Source organism: Symphodus melops, assembly GCF_947650265.1.
Source record: "Symphodus melops genome assembly, chromosome: 15".
In the NCBI taxonomy this organism is placed as follows: domain Eukaryota; kingdom Metazoa; phylum Chordata; class Actinopteri; order Labriformes; family Labridae; genus Symphodus; species Symphodus melops.
The window spans coordinates 23450498-23471441 of NC_136705.1; the positions used below are offsets into that span (position 1 = coordinate 23450498).

The window sequence follows — 20944 nt, forward strand, 5'->3', positions numbered from 1 at the left end:
CCAACGAAGGATACCAGCTAACACAGTAACTGTAAAGAACCTCAAACACAAGATAAACGTCTTCAAAGATAATGGTTAGCTTGCGCCATCATCGAAGTGATTTGCTAACAATCAGTTGTTAGAATGTATTTCTCTCAAGGACAGTTTTTTTTCGATGTTAGCTTATCATGCACTGTTATGAATAAAAACATCATGCTGTACCTGGAAGTACAAATTCCTCAGGTACAGACCTGTAAAGCTTTCTGCGTTCTAACCTCTCTCCATTTTTCAAAAGCATCTCCAACATTGATCCTAGTTTGAGCAGGTTTCTGCTGGTGGGTCAGGTACAATCACTTCTACAGTATATGACACTGGCCTGGCAAACTGAAGGGCGTCCAAAACGACCTCGTTGGGGTGCCCAAAAACTGCCTTCCCTCTGTTGTCAAAACAAATCCAGACCATTCAGGACCAGAATCTAGACTAAGAAGGAGGACATACTGACATACTGGCCTTGCAAGAGCCCATTGTGTTCTGTTACGCAACAATTTTCACTACAAAAATGATAACCCTCTTTCTTCTCTGTTCCTGAGTGCTGAACTAAAGTGTGCTGAAACTTTTTAGGGAAAATATAGTGTAGCTCTGCTTTAATGCTTTGTGCTGGACTGAATGCCAGTTTTGGTAATTGTGTGGTTTATATCTTGAACATGCTGTTGTTACCTGTTGTCTGTGTTGTTGTTGTCAGCTTTCAGGAGGATGTTGTTTCCTGCAGTTATATCATATTGTGCTAATCCAGAGCTTGTCCTTGGTTTTCATCATATCTGAGGAGACAGTTGCACGTCAAGCTGCTCTGAGCCAGTGTGTGTTTTCAGTTTATTTCCCCTGCAGACTCTCATTAAGAGTTTAACACTATGAAAAGCAACTCTCTGTGCCTGTGAGCATGTCTACAATATAGTTCAATTCTCACCTGAAGATTGTTTCAGAAAACTAAACAAAAAAACACCATTATGAATCCGTTTTAAAAATCAACATTGGTTTGTTCAGATCCTTAAAATCACATGGACTAGAAGTGTCTTGCTCAAGGACACGTCGAACATGAGGCTGCAGGAGCTTGAAATTGAACCCTCAACCTTCTGGTTGAGAGACGACAGACTCTACCAACTGAGCCACAGCTGCCCATCAGTAAAACTATTTCAACAAAGAGTAAATAAAATGAATAATTACTGAGAATGTAACACTTGGTAACACTTGCACACCTGGTCCAAGAGGAGTTTATTGTAAGGATAATTTACCTTACTTCTCCGCTACATAAATCCTTTAAGATGAACATGCTGACGAGATGTAAGCAGCCATGACTGAATCATTTTCGTAGCATAAGCACCATCGCTCAATAGATTGCAAAAAGTCTCCAAAAACATGAACCACAGTTTGAAAAACCTCTGAAAGTGTGCCCACCCAATGTCATTCTGTGCAAACAGTAGCTTTTAATTCTTTTTTAACTTAAGCCCTCAGTGGCTCCGTAACCATCTGTCTTAGCGCTGAATGTTCTGGAAATGTCTAACAAGCCTTTCAGACAACTAATAAATGTGCAAGATGTGATCGGAGGCCCTGCTTGGCAACTGCTCTGGCCCCAGGCCAGCGAGGGGCCTCCAAGGCTGCAAACTTAAAACAGCAGCAGTTGTTGAATATGTGAAAAATGTGCAATTAATTTGCCCTGCTTAGCATTTAATGTACAATTCTTTTTTGTTACAATTAAACAGCGGAAGGAAAATGAACAGGAGTTATGTTTCTGGGACCGAAAAAAGACACTGTCAGACACAATGGGGATTGGAGGCACCCCAACAGACTCAAGACTCACCACTGTATGTAAGCACCTGTCTGGATGACGTGGGTCACTGAGATCTAGGTACAAACAGCAAAGTGGAGGAACGTTTGTGTCCTGCTGATGCTGTAATTAAAAAACACTTTCCATGACAAAGTCGATCTTAATGAGTAATTCAGGAAACATAAAATGAAGTCGATTCAGACATCTAATTGTTTTTAAACTTTGGATTACTCTTTAAAGTAATGACGGATTACTAATGTATGAACAAAAGGCTGCCTCATCTTATCCCTGGATGAACTCAGAGAGCTTAGACCTCTATTCATCTTAAAGGCGCTATCTCTCTCTGTTCTCCTCAATCTGTCATCACGGTGACACAAGCAGCGCTGTAACCTCCGATGTTTTTTTACTTCTGCAGTATCTAACACGTCCAAAGACAAAGCCCTATTTATCAGCAGACATGACTTACAGTTTATTCATATAAACTTAATGGAAAACTGAGGTGAAAGTTTACTCTGGAGGCTGTGACTGAATGACATGTCGTCCTCATTGTGCAGTTTTATCCTACATCTTTTTTAGATTTATGGTCATTTTACTCTGTAAAAGTGGATCTTGCACTTCTGCAGGAATCCAACTTTTGTTTTCAAACTGAACAATTTCTGTGACATTCACCAATTTTATAACTTAAACCCACTTTAATATGAATACTCTTTTAGCTGGAAGAATTTTCAACTTTGTACACAAAAATATGCAGTATTTCCTGTGAGTGTGAAACAAGAGTCCCACTGGCTGTGTTGTTGTTGGAGCTGCGTTTACATGGAGGGGACACGCCGGTTCCTCCCCTTCAGTATGAGAAAACAAGAAGAACATGCCCACTGTTTGTTTGAACATCACATAGGCTTCATTAAATTCACATGTAATGTGAAGCTTCGAGCTAACCAAAGAGCGCTAGCATTAGCCTGCTAACACAACAACGCAGGACACAGATTGAGCCAAGGACCATTTTGTCCGCCACCTGTGTTGAACTCCTTCACGTCAACTTGAGTGGAAAGAGGTTGGAGGTGTGTCGCTGGAGGAGAGCGGAGGCTTCAGTAAGGAGGCGTGGCCAAACAGCAGTTTGTTTTGGTTTAATACTGGCGCTCAAAGGCGACCTCTACTGGATCAAAAGGTTGCATCTTCTTTATTTAAGACAGCTGTAAGATTGGTACACATCTGTTCAAATATCTTTTCCTAACACTGAGTCACCATTAATATTCAAACATATTGTGTCCAAAGTGAACACGTTCATATTACACTGACGCTGTGAAACATGCCCAAAAGAGAAAAATATATTTTTATTTTCTGAAAATAAGGTTTTATTTTGTGTGGATGAAATATTTTTCCTCTCACTGTGCATGCTTTTAGGTCACATCAAAATCACACTAACTTCCTACAGCTGTATCTAAAGATTCATTGCAGCAAAGTTGCAGCAGACATGAGTCCACAATTTCATGTGTACGGCCTGCCTGGTGTGAATAAAACATGCATCTGACATCATGCTGCCTGCAGGGAAGTCCCGTGCAGCGTAACTGTGCACTTAAGAGAGGATGTGCTCCACACACATCTGTGGAAAACAATGCTTCCCCACTCCTTGTGGAAATACAATGTTTTCTGATTTTTCTTGCCGCCTACCTTCACCATCATAAATCTGGCTCTTTACTTGAGCTCAGCTAGCGTACAGCATAACTGACCCGACATGTCCATTGTGTTGCTGCAGGAGTTGTCGAACAAGACAAAACTTTCACCCTTTTATTGACAGCTGATGTGTATATCCTGTTATTTTGTATTGATTAGGTTAAGTTGGAAGAGGCAATCAGATTTTTTTGTACACAATCTGTGAACCTCTTGGTGAGCCACTAAAATCCTGTGGTGTTGAAGACCCTCTACTTTAATATCTTATTCTATAAGGAGACCAATCACTTTTGTTCTTTACTGTGATTTGTATGTAAAAGGAGGCCGACTCAGTCACTGTAAACTAAATCTACCTACAGGTACAAATAAAGTGACCTGACCTCACCACTATCGGAGCACTCATGTTTGTGCAAAATAATTTGAATCAAATACTTCTAAGATGAGGAAATGCAATGCTGCCGCAAGTTTAGGAAAATAAAAATTGCATGTCTTATCACAAAGCAAAAACCTTAAAAAGTGTCATCGGGTGGAATGATAATGTTCGTTCCTCACATTCATTTCTCTCTACATGCAGAGTGGTCGACCTCAACTGACCCAAACAGAGCTAATAGGATGTTTTCATTTCCCTCCGTGTTTCCTGCCACTGGAGCCTCTTCATTCTTTAAGTACCACCATCAAGGACATTTTGTTGGCGTCCTGAAGTAGTGCTCACTATTCATTCACAGGCTTTTCAATGCATATATGTCTGAGGATTACTCTCGTAAACAGAATTTATCCTCATGGTCACCCTTGCCGTCTAATAGTTCCAATAGTGTTTGCAATGGAAGTCGTGGAGGGGTTTCAACTGTATTCAGATGTTTACTTTATGGAAAATTAGAGGGTTTTTTTGCAAAAGAAAATTCATTACATTTCAGATAAGTTAAGGGAGAAGATATGATAAATGGGTAAAGCAAAATCAGTAATTGGTCTCTTAACAAGCTTTATAAAAGTTGCTGTAACGATTCAGGATTATCTTTGACTGTCTGCCTGTTTGAAAAGTTTTTCTTCACTTCTCGTTTCAGGTTTTTTGGGGGCGGGGCCATAGAGGGTTGGATGACGCACTGGGGTTCCTGAGATCCGGAGTTCTCAAGTGAGATCTACGTTAAACATCTTCGGCTCTCTCAGCCTTTCAAAAGTTGCTGCACTTTTTCAGCATTAGTCTACAAGTTTGCTCATTCGCTCTACTTTTTGTCTCCCAGTGCATCTTCTCTGGACGCCAGAGTGTGAAGAACAGTCCAGTCTGTTCATTCACAGAAAGAGAGCTAGAATCAATCTTGGACTTCTGCTTGATCTGCTCCGAGGGCACGAGCCAGGCAACACACTTCCCCACCTCCACCTCCACCCCTGTACACATGCACAGGCCTCTTCACTGATGTGCTCATACTTTGATGCTCCACCTCAGATGTTTACATGTATTTTTATGTCTTTATATTTAATACCTATCCTCAGTCAAAGCAGCTTCATTGCACAATAATTTCACACAATTGTATCTGAATAACTGGAGGTCTTGAATCTAACCAGCAGAATCTCGTTACACAGGACAAAAAGCTCGTTCAGCAGCACGCGACAGTGTGCAAACTTACCCTTTAGTTATTAATATTTCTATTATTTTCATCACCATTTATCTTGGGGTTTTTTTTTCCACTGAAGCGCACAAATGTCTTTTTCTTACCCTGCCATGTTTGATTTACTGTAAATACAGTTTTTACATCTTACTGATTCGTTGTCATTCAACATAAAGGATAGTATCTTGAAGCGATGGACACAATTAGTAAAAGAAGAATCTGACATTGCATACTGTAGATTATCTTTTGTAATATGGTAACTATCTGAAAAGCTTGCTTACACATAACACAGGTCCTCTTCAGGAAGCACAGGATACATGGTGACGTTGTGATCATATTTCCTTCATGAATTGTCCAACATTAAACACCGTGTGAACTTCCTTAGAGATGCTGGACAAGGTCATAACAATGTGCCATAAACATGACAGAATAAATAAAGTGCAGCACTTAAAAAAAAGAAGAAGAATGAAATGATTCAGGTGTATCTCACAATAATCTCTGAAGTGAGAACTCTTGGTTGGCTGTTTTCATTTTCCCATCTTTTTATGAGTAGATGATCGTTTGCTCCATTGATTTGTAAGATAATATACACACACTGGATGAGAAAGACAGACGCTACCCCGCGTGCTCCAAACTGTACCTAAACCTCCTGCCTGTGTTTAGTGCCTTTAGAGCAGCCTATTAATCAACCCCAGCAGTTTTACAAGCCTTATCTCCAAAGTTGCCTGTGCCATAAATGTCCGTGGATGGATGCTCGTGGAGGCAGAGGCGCTGTCCAAGGTACTGCATTCAGCCCCTCCCCGGTAGACATCACTGGGAGACACGTGATACGCTCTGTCTGTGGCTCCTGACAGTCGCTGGATAAGCTCAACAGGGAGACCAGATTGCACCTTCTCCTCCTCCTCGAAGATAACCGGATTTTGGGCTCCGCGCGCTCCGAAACCTCTCCATCCTGCGGGTTGATTCCCTCTTTAGTTGTGTTTTGTTCTGTTACAGGAGTAAACTTGGAGGACGGGATATTTTGAGGTAATTTCTCTAACACTCTTTAAGGTTTATAGTGGAGTTAGAGTGAAAGTGGAGCCCATTCTCTCCCTATTTTTCTCTCTCTCGCTGATGCTGAGATTCGCTTGAAAGCGTATCTTGATGTGAAGGTTTCGCCGTGTTTGGATTTAAGGCACAGACTATTAAAAAGCGGACTGTCGTGGTTCTTACAGGAGCTCAGACCATGGATGATTTGAATCATCTCATCTTTTTTCTTTTCGTTTGACAACTATTTTAGGTCCCGTACGAGTAAAGTTGACGCGTAAAGGTAATGCATACGATTCGTCTTGTTTTGCAATGTTTTTTTTGTAGTTGTGAGGATCTGAAATACTGCAGATATGGGCTTAAAAACACACTGGAATTATAGTGCGCTATTTACAGCTGACGTCCGGGAAAGATGTTAAGGTATGGGGCATGTTATTGATGCGAGGATATCCCATTCTGGTACAATAAAACACTCAATTCCGCTGAGGATGCTTCCATGTATCGGTTAAAGCATTAAATGACATGAATGCCATTGTCGTCCTAAATACATTTGCTGTTTATAGAAAGGATGCCACGGTCTGTTTAAAGTGCAGTGCTTGAGTAAATCAACCTACAGTGTTTCAAATGCAAACTAATCGCGGAGATTTGAAACCAGGTCGCTCCCAGTCTTTTTTTATTTCGCGTTTTGAGTTTTAGCGGAGAAGCAGACTCTCTCTCTTTAGTCCCAGTTAAAAAAAAAAGAAAAAATAGTGACGAGGCAGATATTGTGCAAGAGCACATTTTGGAGTCTGACTGAGACCCAGCAGGCCCGGCTGGTTTCGTCTTGCACAAACGAACCATTGTGAATCAAATGACGCACTTTTTCCTCATGGAGGGTCTTCAACATAGCCTATCGTGTACATCGTAATGCTGCTGATAATGGTCACGGCTGCAGAAGTTGTTAAAGAGGTCAAAGAAAAGTAAAAAAAAACGTGAGTTATAGATCAGCTTTTTCCATTTTCTGACTCTGATGTGACTGGAATATTCTGCAGGAATTGTTTGGACGTGCAAACATCTGATTAAAGACGCACGCTACACTTGATTCGCTCATTAATATTGATTTGATTTCCTCTTGAATTCCGTAAATGCGTGCTTGTTTTTAAAGCACTGCATGTTAAAAGACAGCTCTTGACAGTCTGAGACGTTGTAATGCGAGGACTCATAACTGCCCAGTGTGCTTCCTGGAAAGCCCTGATGGTATTAATGTAATGATACGGCCTGTGTTTATTGTAACAAAGGCCTTTCTGGATGTAAGTGCCTGATTGTCCGTGCTTCTGCCTTAATCTCAGCATTAACTCAGACTTTTGATTACAGCTTTGGCCAAAGTGGATTTGGAAATGGATCCAGTGAAAATGCTGATGCTGTATTACATTTGCTTTTCTTTTGCAGAGGGCTTTGGGACTGAGGACTGCCTTGACAGACAGACAGGCTTCTTCTTTTGCTGAGCTTATCAGCCAGCGTGGCTCCAAATGGCTTTTTTCTCTCTCGTTGCTACAGAGGATGCAGAGGGTGAAAAGCCCTGAGCAAGGCTTCCAGTTACCCGCCAAAGAATGTTGGCATGAACATGAAGATTAAAGCTGCCATTTCGACTCAAGTGAAACCGTGCACGCTCTAACCAACACCAGAAGGGACTGCTCCATAATTACATAAATTAGACCGAGTGTGCCCAATGGATATTTGAATCCCCATCACTTTGCTCTTAATAGCCATGGCAGAGAGGACCTTTAAACAGTTCAAACTATTTTGGCGCCAACAGTGAGAGGTTTGGCCCGTGGCCTGGACAGTGTCAGGTAATGGTATTTGCTCCAGGAATTAAGTGTCCACCAATCCTTTTGCAATGCAAATATATCCTCACAATGGATCTTTTCTCAGAGAATGCATCCGTTTCCACTTTTACACCCATGTAGAAATTCAGTCGTGTGCCAGTCTACTCTCTTACAGTCAAACGTAGATATTTCCTCCTTTAAAAAAAGGCTCTCACAAATCAATTCAGCCCTATACATCCCTCTCCACCTACACACACACTCTTGATTCCAAGATGGTTTTACAGAAGCCACATGGCGCCCATATCATATGGGTTGGGCTGCTCATTTGTTGCTCTCTAGAGATAAGCACTTGTCTAGAATTTACAGGTGCTGAGGGACAGTGGGCTAGATTTCCAGTGTGGAATGCATGTTGCGAAAGTGAAATGAGCTTTAATATGAAGACAAAGAGTTCCCACGGGCTGCTAGTTTACTTCGATGATGAAGGATTCTGTGACTTTTTAGAACTTCTCATACTGAACGGTAAACTCAGCCTTCGTTTCTCGATCTTCTGTGCCGAGCCTGCGACCGTCGTCTCAGACGCGGCGGTCAACGACAGCCAATGGCACGCCGTCACGATAAGGAGAAACTTTAAGAATACGACCCTAACAGTGGACGGTGAGACGAAATGGGTGGAGGTGAAGTCGAAAAGACGGGATATGACTGTTTTCAGCCATCTGTTTGTTGGTGGAATACCACCGGAGTTACGATCTGTGGCCTTGCGAATGACGTCGGCTGTGGTCAAGGATCAGCCGCCTTTCACGGGTTGGATAACGGACATAAAGGTCAACAACACGGAGTCTGAGATGATCAACGGTGATGGGGTCTTACAAGACCTCTGCGGTACTGCCAACATGTGCTTAAATGGAGGAGTCTGCAGTTTAATTAACGACGAACCAACATGTGACTGCTCGCAGACGGGCTTCCAGGGAAGGGACTGCAGTGAAGGTAAGACGTCTGGATTCTGTTGGTACAACATGCCCTTTGTAGCCTTTCCAATCACACGCAATATGGACTGAATTTAACAAATTAAAGCCCTCTATTGGAATTACCATCGGCCCTAAATTACTGCATTCCCTTCCTCTATTCAGCCAAAGCCATATGTTTGTCGAAGTCTTACGATGTGTGTAATTGATCTGCAGTATATTTGTTTGTAGTGAAATCTCCTGCAAGGCCTCATTAGTGAAACATGCAGGTGTTGTTCATCCCCAATGGTGTCTTCCATTCTAATCAAGCAGGTCCATGGGGATTGGTTGACCTATGAAATATCATCTCCAATGGCTTACGTCGAATGCATAAGCAGGTGTAAACATCTCTGAGTCAGATGGAGTAAACATGGATGAGATCATTGAAAGTTAGTCGAGGAAATTGGGCCTTTAAAAGTTGAGATACTCCTATCTGAGGTAGATCAACTATATTTTACATAACTTTAACATTTCTAGTTGAGGAAACGTATGTTTATATTATAGTTTAGTGCAAAATGACATTTTTTTGGTTGTTTTGGGACTCTTACGGAAAAAAAAATAATTAAAAATGAAGGCTTCATTCGATTTTATCTCATGTATCGCTGGAAATCTGAATCAGAGTGACACCAAATCTGGACTGGATGTTCAGAAGCAGTCACTCCTTACAGTCAAACACAATTTGCATTGCTATCATTGTCAGTCTTTGGAATAAACACACTTAAACACACATCGTCTTTGTGGAAAATCAGACAAACATTCAAAGGTATGGATATAAAACCCAATCATATTTAAAGCAAGAACACCAATCCTCAACATATGTCATTCATATCTACTGAAGACTGTTGACTTATCGGAGAGGAAGTTATTTGATGACTCACTGAACCCTCTGCTGTCACCAGCTCCTAACAGGAAACTAATGGAGGCAGCCACCTGCACAGTGGGGCCCGAAAGGTTAATGTATGAAATGAGACGGATTAAAAAGAACAGAATAAGACAGAAACACAAAAATAAACATGTATATAAAAACGATGATATGCTAACCAATAGATCTGAACGTTTAGCGACAAAGACAATCCCAAATATTAACCAGGTTTCAGCATTAATCACATTAAATCATGCTCCATCATTAACATGTAATTCTCTTTAAACAGACTAAACGATGCCCCACATCTCATCTCATCTTATAATTCCCAGAGACAAAAGGAAAAAAAATCAGCCTGAGAATAATAGCGCTAGCAACCCAGCTAATCAATACACAGAAAGGACATGGGGTTCTTTGAGGTAGCCAGAATAGTGTCGCTCTGACTCCTTCCATCTCATCCCTGGTGTTGTTTTGTAATGAAAGTGTATCAGTATTCTGGGTATTCAGCGCAGAGCTTCCCACAGATTGGCAGGTTGATGCTGTGCCGGGGAGGAGCAGGTTTGTTGGTCAGGCCGAGTGTCGATGGGGGAGGGGTGTGAGAGTGTATGCGTTGTTTTTCCAAGACTATTTTTACTCGAACACTGGTAGACTCATAAGCCTATTCAAACATATATGCATATATGAATATAGGACATATCTTATTTACATTCCACTTTGATTGCTCATGTGTCTTTATTCAAGCAGATGAATCTTTTATTAACAATACGCTCGTTAGATAACTTACTCCTGCATTACTAGATATTCCCATCTGATTGTCAGTCGTCATTGAGGCAAATAGAGAATACTACTAATTAATAAGTCCTCCACATTCAGTGCAGGCTGTGCTTTGTTTTCTGCTGTTCTCAGAATTTTTCTAATGGTTTGAATACAGCAGGCACGATAGCGAGGGTCTTTATTAACCCCGTGCACTGACAGGAAAAATAATTGTTGTCGTATAGTTTCACAAACAGGCTTTTGTTGTGCGGAAGCATTGTGTGTTTGTGTGTAATTTAGATCATTGCATGTCGGCCAGAAATACGACACCATTTCCTGAAAAGCTGGGACATTTTGTAAAATGTGAATAAAAGACAGAATGTGGTGATTTGAAAAAAAAAAAGAGGCCCTGTATTTGATTTTTTTTTTTTTTTTTGAAAATGATTTGTCCAGTTTGAATTTGGTGCAGATGCAGATCCAACAAAAAAAATAAATGGAAAAAGCAGTGAAATGTTAAAAAACCACACACCTAATGGAACATCTCACAGTTAGTGACATTAACTGGACAAGGATAGTAACGTGATAAAAAGAGAGGCTGAGTCACTCTGAAGTCTTTGTTGGTTTTTGTTGGATGTTGTGATGTCAGTGGAGGATGGAGGCTTCACCTAGCTGCTAGTGCACGTGCCCCGTGTACTGTAGATACTATGGTCCTGCAAGTGGACTGCATGTCATTCCCCACTCTCTCTCTCTCTCCCCCCTAATTTCTGACTCTACCCACTGTCATGTCCTGGCTCAGAAAAAGGCACAAAGCCCCCCCTCGCCACCCTCTAGTGAACAATGAATGCACCTGCTCTTTCTCTCAGCCAGTTACTAAAACACACACTGTACTTACTGCACTGCACAACCACACTTAATGCATTAGCACCTTCTTCATATTTTTTACACTCTGTTCTTAAAACAGGATCACTGGTTCTTTACAGGTGTGCTTCGAGGAGAACTGATGTCGTCGTCTAAATTACGTAATATTATTCAAACATTCAGAAATCTGTGCTTGCAGGAGATAAGGACAAAATCTGCTTTGAAGCGTGTGTGCCGCAACAGAGTGTGAACATGACCCTGTGCCAACTTTATGAAACGTGTTGCTGGCATCAAATTTACATGGGCATGTTATTTACGCAAAATAAAGACATTTCAATAAGGAGAGACTTTATTTAGGTATTTAACAAATTAGGAAATAAAGGTGCAAAGTCTTTGGGGATTAGTATCCTTCATGACAGCTTCATGCACTCAGAGTGGAAATGAGGCCGGGAGCAGGATAAGATACTCCCCCGATGGAGTTTAGACCCTGCTGGACTGGAGGTGACCTGGGCGGCGGAGGGTCACACTGCGGAGGGAGGAGAGTGAACGGGTTTTAAAATGCGACCGTGGCAGGACGATTGGTTGGGAGAGGTTGTGACAGAGTCAGCTTGGATTACTACTGGAAGAGTAAACGCCTGCAAATCAGCTGATCGGCAGAGCAGGGAGGCGGAGGGAGTGGTAGAGAGGGAGTGGTGAATGAATGAAAAAACTGAATAAGTGTGTGAGAGAATATAACCAGTCTTGATACGATGCATTCTCGCTAATTACATGAAGTTTCTATGTTGTGCAAATCATCACTTTCTGTTTTTATTTACATTTTCAGCAAAGACCCAGCTCTTTAGGAAATGGGGTCGTACTGGCTGTATTTTCACACTCTGCTTTCTCACACCCAGATAAATTTAGAGCAGCATTTATCTGCAGGAGGAAATATACTTGGACGTGTCACCTAAAAGAAAGGTGTTATTTTCTCTGCTCTCTTTGAGGCAGACTCTCTTCTTTTACTGCATCATTGCTGTTATTTATGTCACCCAGTAGCTTCAGTCCCTTTACGGTAATACTGTAAATTACATTACAGCAAGAAATAAAACCTGCTGAACACACTTTGGCTATTATTTTTTGCCACTAGTGTATTATAATGTATAAGAGCTATCCTTGGTATTTTTTCTTTGCACTAAGGAGAACAGGTAGGACTTGTTCGAGCGAAGAGTCGAAGGAATCTAAAAGAGCAAACGGTCTGAAGAACCTGTAATGTCAATACGTTTTTCTTCATGGCAGCCATCTTTTCCTTTAACCTCTAACATGTCTGCTGATATTAGACTTATCTCAGTAAGCTCTAACACTCATGCAGTCATACTACAACTCCCTAGAACACAACATTTATCCTTCCAGATAATATCTTGTTGTTTGCTCCAACCATTGTGTGTATGGCTGCACGGTGATGCAGCTGTAAGCGTGAAGGTTCCTGGTTTGAATCCCTGCCATACAGGAGCCTCTCTGTTTGGAGTTTGCATGGGAAACGCGGTATATATAATGGATGGATGGGTGGATGATATTGTGCGCGTTCAAGTCACCAAATTGCAGCCTAGAAGTTAGGCATAAGCATTTTTTTTCACACATGTTAAGATTCTATCATATCAAATAGGACTCGGCCTTCATATTGACTTATTAAAGAAAAGTTCAACTCGTATCATTTGCCAGAGATGAGATTGGTTGTATTCCTTTGAGGTCGCTTGACTTTAAATTAATTAAGGACGAGACAAATCAGAGACAGATCACTGATCTCACCTGTCACTCAAGACTACAGAAAAGTGTCTGAAAAACACACTCCAATAGTGTGCTTAGGAGTCAAAATCATTTACCTGCAATATCCTTGAAAAGATATTATACATCAAAACAAGGTTTTTAAATAAGAAGTAAAACAAGTTTCTCCTCAGTCTCTTCCTTGTTGAAATAAGCTGCTGAGTGGGATTCTTTGGGACTCTCGCTCTTGGGTGGCTCTGAATGAATCCGTATTTTGAAGCTACGTGATTTCCTGCATGTGTGAGTGGGTTTCATTTCTCATCAAATGTAGGGAAAGATAATGATTTTAACAGCAGGGTGCCCTCTGATGTTAATAGTTTTATGGCCGTGAAAGACCTAATTGGTTATGTTATTGCTGTGTTAAGATGAAGGATGTGGAAGATAGCGCCTTCGTGCTGCATGAAGGAGGAGCACGAGGGGTTCAAGTTTTGAATAGAGTGATATGAAAAGACCCATTAAAGTCATGAAGATGAAAATATGATGTATGGTCACCATATAATGGACTCATCAATTTCCATGCAGCGTGTCACTGCTGCATGCACTCGTACTGAGGAGCTGATGTTTCACGTGGACCAGCCGAGCTGCCTTCACTCACTGTTATGGGTACATTGTTGGCCCGAGAGTTTCACATGAGATTTAAAGAAATGATGTTCTCTGCTTGCTTATTACAAATATATATATAATACCTGAATCATCACATCAAAAGATGGCAGATAAACTGAAGGCTTGAGAGCCACAACAGGAAACATGGAGGTGATGTATGTCATCACAGACGTCTGCTGCTGTCACCACAGACAGCCACTAAACCCCTTTGTCTCAGACATGCTCTCGCTCTGCTTAGTAGAATTTCCCAAAATATACACGCTGCCAGCCAGTCAGAGTTACAGTGTTGACCAACAGCGTCTGTTCAGCAGAATAACCACGAGTGCAAAAGGTTTCGGAGGAGTTTATAGAAGAAGAACTTTATGTCATCACGCAGATTTGTTTCCCAGCCTCACATGATCGGTCAGACGTGTTGTTTTTTAAATCTTTTATATTCTTTTTTTTAAAGCCACTTCAGGTCAGAATAACAACCTTTAAACACAGATGTGACATTATTTTTACATCTTCTCCATATTCAGTTCAAACATGTTAGTTTAGGCTGTAAAAACATCTTTTTTTTGGCTGTGGTGTGTATGTGACTTCTGGGGCTCCTAGAGTAGACTCTTCAGGATTTTGCGTTTTCACATTAGCTTCATTTTTAAAGACTAGAGGTTGCTGCTTGCGTAAAACCAAAACAATGAGCTGAAAGGTGCCGTAACACCCCGTGGAGCTAATGGAACCTGCAGAGTTAGATGATAATCCTGAGGGGATTTTGTCAGCACGAGTGCGTCATCTCTCATAAGCAAGCGCTTAATTCAATGAAAATAACCAATGCTGCAACTTTACATTCAGCTAATTGTAGTTTGATTGCAGTCATACAAAATACAAAGGGTTCTTGAGGTTGCCATAAAGTGCTTAGATAATCAAAGAATGAGCGGAGACCAAACCAGAACGAGCAAAATGATGATGTTTGTGTTCTACAACCATCTCTGCCAGTGCCTTCAATAAAAAAAGCCAGGAGAAGAATTAACAATAACATTTTTTATACCTGCGTCATTTATAACTGTCACTTTCCACTTAGTCCATGCACGCCATGTCCTGTCGGCGTCATGTTTTCGCTGAGTGAGACGGCGCCTACCTGGCCATCAGGGTCTATTTCTGGAGCGTGTTCATCAGATCACAGGAGAAAGACAAGATCACGCAGAGAAACAGGCAAACAACGTGTTGTTGCTGCATGTCTTTTTGAGCTGTTTGTTTGGGTCTGTTTTGATAATGTTGACAAAGTATTTATAGCCTCTTCCTCGGATGTGAAGGTGTGTTTTTTAGAGTCCCCACCTTTTTTTTCTAAAGCTTTATTTTTGGGCTATTAGGTCTTTATTTAGAGAAAGGACAGATGAATAGTGTCAGAAATCAGGTGTGTGTGGGGGGGAGACATGAGGGAAAGTAGCCACAGGTCAGATTTGAACCCGGGTCCGCCCGCTTGAAGGACAATAGTTTCCTAACGTGGAGCGCACTCACCAACAACTAGGCAACGGGCGCACCAGAGACCAAAAATAAATAAACAAAAAACTTGACCCAACACAGCTGAAAATCATTGTTTACCAATCAAAAGAAAACAAAACACATTATTTAAAGGCAGGGTTTGTAGTTTTGTAAAACATGTGTTTACAACCGCTACACACACAATACAAACTACGGTATCATAACTGGATAAAGGTAATTGAATATCTAAATACTGTCTGTAGAGCTCAGATAAATTCACACAGAGAACAATACATGTTGAAATGTACATCTACCTGACAAACAACATAAACGATTGGTCATACTTTAATTATCTGTCTGTACACACGTGATAAACACGTACAGAGGGACACGTGTAAACCATGTGTGACGTGGAAACAGTAGCGTTGACTCGGGTGGCAGTGAACGACCAATCATCTGTGTTCCATGCATTTTAGCAGGCATGATTTTAGTGATCCTGTCCCTGACACCAGACCACATAAAACATGGTATTATGTGTGCAATGATGAAAGGCTGGTGGCTCTTTTATGGCTCGTTTCAAGCGCGGCACTAACATCCCAAGACAAAGAGATTCAATTCCCCGCGGAGGCATCCATGCAGGAACAGTATGAACTCATGCTACCTTAAGTCACTTTGGATGAAAGCATCCACCAAATATTACCTCTGCCGGCTAATTTACTATTCTAGCAAGAAAAGTGTTTTTGAATTCTCCGTCTCGAGGTAATGTCGTAACGCTGTGTGCTTCCTCCCCATCCCCAGCTGCATGAAGGAGGAAAGTGAATTCCTGTGTTTATTTGACGTAGTGTTCGAAGCAACGTTGTGTCGTCGACGTTGTGACAAAAGAATCACACCAAACAAGACAGATGCACTCATAAGGTCCCTTAAGCCCATGCATTCGTTCATTTCCAAAAGTACACTCAAGTTGAGAATTTACCTGTCCATTAAATCATTTAAAAGCTGTTGTATCACTTTGATCAGATGAAAGGATTACAGGATTAGCCACCAGACCTGTCAACACTCCCCTGTCCATCCCCGACACGCTTGCACAATGTATTACCTCACACACACACACACACACACGCACACACACACACACACACACGAAATCCCTTTGATCGGTTAAAACAATTATTTAAATGCACTGTTCTACGGCCAGGAAGTTCCCAGAATCTGTCCTCTAGTTTCTCATTAGGGAAATAACATCGATGCATTGCATAGCTCCATATTTCATCCTGATAAAATGGAGCAATGTTGTTTATTCCATCGCACATTACCTAAACATACTAAATCAGCCCTGACAGAAAAGTAGGGCAGCCCTCAGCAGAGACTGTACAGCTTGTTATACTGTCTGTCGTGCACATTATGCAAACTCAAAAGGATACAGTAAATAAATGTGAATGCATGTCAAACTGAACGTCACCATTTCTGCTTCGCTGATAAAGGCCTTGGAAAGAAATAGTTGGAAATCCCTAAAAACTTACGTCACACGTTGAAGCACAGCCAGTCAGACAAGTTAAGCTACTTGATTTAGCAGCTAACGCATGATGACAGTGTACCAAGAGAGACTGTGGCATACAGTGAGTGAAATGATTTTGCAACTTTTTTTCCCCACATTTGAGTCATAATCGTCAGCGAGTTTGATTTTTGCAAATCATTTGTTTTTAATTGACGTGACGATATCGCCACAGCTGAGTCACTCCTGATAAAAAAAGACACTCAGGAAAGTGCCGAAGGGTGTGTGCAGGCGAGTGCTCACATTTTTGACCATGCCTTGTTCTGTGTGGGTGTTTTTTTTTTTTTTTTTCTGTAACTAATTGGATTCTGTATTTTTATTGTGTTCGGTTCACGGTTGACTGAAAAGAACAATTAAAATTGAGACGCCTTTGCTGAATCTCTTTCCACATTTAATAGTCTGAACCTGATCTCACAGAGTCAGATATCTGTGTACAACAACATCTCAAGGTTACAACTATGCTGATAAGAAAAGTTTTTTTTTTGCTACAGGCAACAACAGCCTGTTATTCACCCACTCACCCTGCATTGACTTTGCTGTGACTAATTGGACAAGTGACTATTTCATGAGCTCTTATTTAAAAAAAGACAAAAAAAAAAAAAAACGCTTTCTCAAGCCACACCATGAAAGAAATGAACTATTCAGACTTTGCTGTAAACATGTTTAAAACTACTGATGGGATCTGCAGAGTTGGGAGATAATTCTCTGTCTCTGCCAGAAACCAATTTAAGGATACAGAAGTAGGCGCCATTAGATCACCCATCGGTTTGAAGTCTTTTGCTTTTGGCTACGAGTTTGGCATTTTGATACCATATTGATTTGTTTTGTTTGACTTCGTCTCTATCCTGTGTGTACAGGTGCCTTGATAGCAACGATTCTTTTATTCCACCGGTGGGGTCGCATCCTGCTGGCCATTATGTAGAAGTTTGGCTTCCATTGAAACCAAAGAAGTGACATCCTTTTTAGTATGTTAAGTCTGTGGACTAAATGGAGTCCTCACATGACATTTAGGCTGCTGTAATACTGACAGGAAAATTCCTTCAGATGGATACAAAGAGAAAGTGTTTGTCAATGAGTCGATTATTTGTCAGCCAGACCTTTGGGGCAGTGTTTTAAGAATCAGCTGTGTTTGACTTCTAGAAAAGAAAGTGTCGGACTGACACAGGCGATCACTTTGTATTTGTTTCTGAACGAGGGGGGGAATCAGTGGGAAAATTTCTGTTTGGTTGATGCTCTGGCTTCATGCCTGAAGTCAGTACTGCACATTTGTGCCAAGTTGCATCCCCAAGGACAACTCAACTTAACACAGGGAAGGCAGAACTGAAGCGGAGCAGTGGACAGGGGTATAATGGGTGGCTGAACTGACAAGAACCTGATCCAAAAACGATTTAAAGCTAAAGGACGGTAAGGGTTGGACTGTTTGATATTTGTGAAGGAGACATTAACCACACCGTTACATTTATACAGTTACATTATGATACAAAGCAAAGAAAAATCCTATTGTGACACTGCAATAAAGTGCTTGTTTTTCCTGGTATTATATCATGGTATTACAGTATTAAAAGAGGATTGAGTATATGAACACAATGACCCCGCCTGCCACCCCAATGCACAGGTAACATGAGGTAAAGTAGGCTCACTGCAAAATGACTAGTAATCACACCATAAAGTACAGGAAGTGCATGTAATGTTGATCAAGCCATAAAGCATCAGACTGCTGTTGTAGTCTCCCGCTGAGGGACACTACCTCAGGAATATTTAACGGGCCGCCTGTCTGACATTTCCTACAAAATCTTCACGAGTGCATTTGAAAACGGCTTTATATTTGACATTTAAAAGGCAACACTTTTATTCACAGTTGAGAATTGTCCGGCTCCATGACACTGACGTGGAGCACTGCGATGACCTCGTTCAAGTATTAAGTAGCTTTTTTTTTTTTTTTTTACGATCACACGTTTGAATTAAAACTGCTCAGAGACACACTGTTCAGGAGGATCCACTTTCATTTTGCCTGGGCGCCACCTTTCAGGCTTGTCTGTCATTGTGTGAGCACACGCCACGTAACCTCACTGTATCTCTGAAAGTGTCACTGTCTGCAAAACCTCCTGCAAGCTTCACTCAGACAAAAGCAGATTAATAGTACACTGCTGTCTCTGAGTCCAAAGACAGATATTGGGATCAAAAGATTAGAGGGATTTTCCAGGCGGATTTTTGCCTTGTTTAAATACAACTGTTCCTGACTGTCAAAGGGTGTTTGTGAAATTCTTTGACACTGAACTCCTCCCTTAAAAGGGGATTCGTCCCCCTGCACCAAATAAACACACATGAATACCCATGCTGCATTCACACACAAGCTTGTATTAAACTGGGCTTTACTGGGTTTTCCATTCAGGCGTGCTTAGCCATCATAGGGATTTAAGTGTATATCATGAGATGTATAATACATTGATAGATTGATGTATCTCTTTGCACTGCAAAGAAGAGAAAACTCATTTGGCACCCAGCAGAGTCTCGCTTTAAGAAAGTCTTTCCTCCTCGCCTATCAGAGATTTATTCATACCTATGTTTTATCTGGAAGAATATCTCACTTTGCATAATTGCTGGGTGTTTTCTATGAAATCTGAGCAGTTTGATCTCACCTACATAGACACATAATGAAGCCGTATCGAGGGAAGCGAGCGCTAGCCTCTTTAAATTCCAGACTGGAGTCGATATTTTTCTCTTTGAAAAGAAGTTGCCTTTGATGCTGCTGGTTGGGTGTCATCCTTCATGAGAGTCATGAAATGCCAAAAAAAAAAAAAAAAGTCAAAGGCGCACTGCCGTAATTTGAAAGATGCCGCACTAATGAACACGCAGACAAACACTTTTAAGGAATATTTTTTGATACTTTGAAGACCTTTGAATTGCGAAAAAATCAACCAAACTTGAGTCGACTGCAGCGGAGTTTAAGTTTCACAGCGTACATGCCACATTCGGAGGTGGGTTTTATAAATACTTAGTGTAGCTTGTGAATTTAATATTAAGACGATTAAACCAGTAGCCAACTCTGTTTTGTCTGGCAACAACACATTGGCTGCACACCAGGGACACTAATAAATTCGTACAAGACATAAGTGTACACTAATGGTAAGATATATTCATATTAGAGTGTTTGCAAATTTACTACTATATCAGGACTAGCATGGCAGCGTCTCCTCTTTGATAATATCTGCCTCAATTATTTTATCATCAGTCTTGATCCTGCCTGGTAGGAGAGCCTGTCGGTTCTCCCTCAGTTGCACTCTTGCTTTGAGGCTCCACCACGATGCCTCTACAAACCTGAGAGGGCGGGGCCATATCTCTACCACATGCAGAGGGAGAGATATGGACTGTAAATAATCATGACTGAGGTTACATCACCCATCTGTTCGGGCAGGGTGCTCTGGAGGCTTTAGCGGCAGCAGCTTCCATGCTGGAAGTCCTGTCTCACTCTAACTTTCTGTGAACTTCACGACAGGCCGAGAGCATGTTTCTGTATGCTGTAAAAACTGGATTTTTTTGGCTGTCATGTATGTACAGCTTCAGGCAGACTTTACACTTCCACATTGGCTTCATTTTTCAAGACCGGAGATTTCCGCTTGGGCAGGGCTAACAGTTGGAGAGGGAGGAGCTCATGAAGAATAAAACAACATGAAACATGTCAATGAAAAGTCTCTGCGTAAAAAGATAAACACATGAAAGGAAGAACTGTCCTGTCAGTGTGAACACAGATCTCAGAACAACAAACCCAGAGGGAGTTTGAATTCTTTCTCTTTTTTATCGAACATTTTTTGACAGGGTAAATTAGATATCTGCTTTATTAATGTTCAAAATGTTGTGTTTGGAATTTTTAAGCCTTTAATTAGAAATAAGACAACGGATAGAGTCAGAAATATCGGGGAAAGAGACAGACTCGTTGATGACGTGTGGGAAAAGAGCCACAGGTCGGATTTTCAAACCCAGGCCACCTGCTTGGAGGACGATAGCCTCAGTATGTGGGGCGCACACAGAAGGCTCCTCATGGTCCTACACACATAATATCTTCAACTATACGTACTCCTGCCTTTTGAGATTTCATCTGAGCACCTTCATTTCTACTATAGAGGGTTAGTTATTCATAATTGAAATTGTT

General features: G+C 41.2%; 1 protein-coding gene across 1 annotated transcript in view; it reads left to right on the forward strand.

Annotated features, from left to right (window-relative positions):
• The first annotated feature begins 6133 nt into the window (after positions 1–6133).
• Positions 6134–20944, forward strand: part of LOC306835502 (neurexin-1a-like) — a 285076-nt gene continuing 270265 nt past the window's right edge. The window contains exons 1-2 of the mRNA XM_079362091.1: positions 6134–6382; positions 7528–8888. Coding sequence (XP_079218217.1) covers positions 8177–8888 — 712 coding nt within the window. The 5' untranslated portion in view covers positions 6134–6382; positions 7528–8176. The remainder of the gene's footprint in view (positions 6383–7527; positions 8889–20944) is intronic.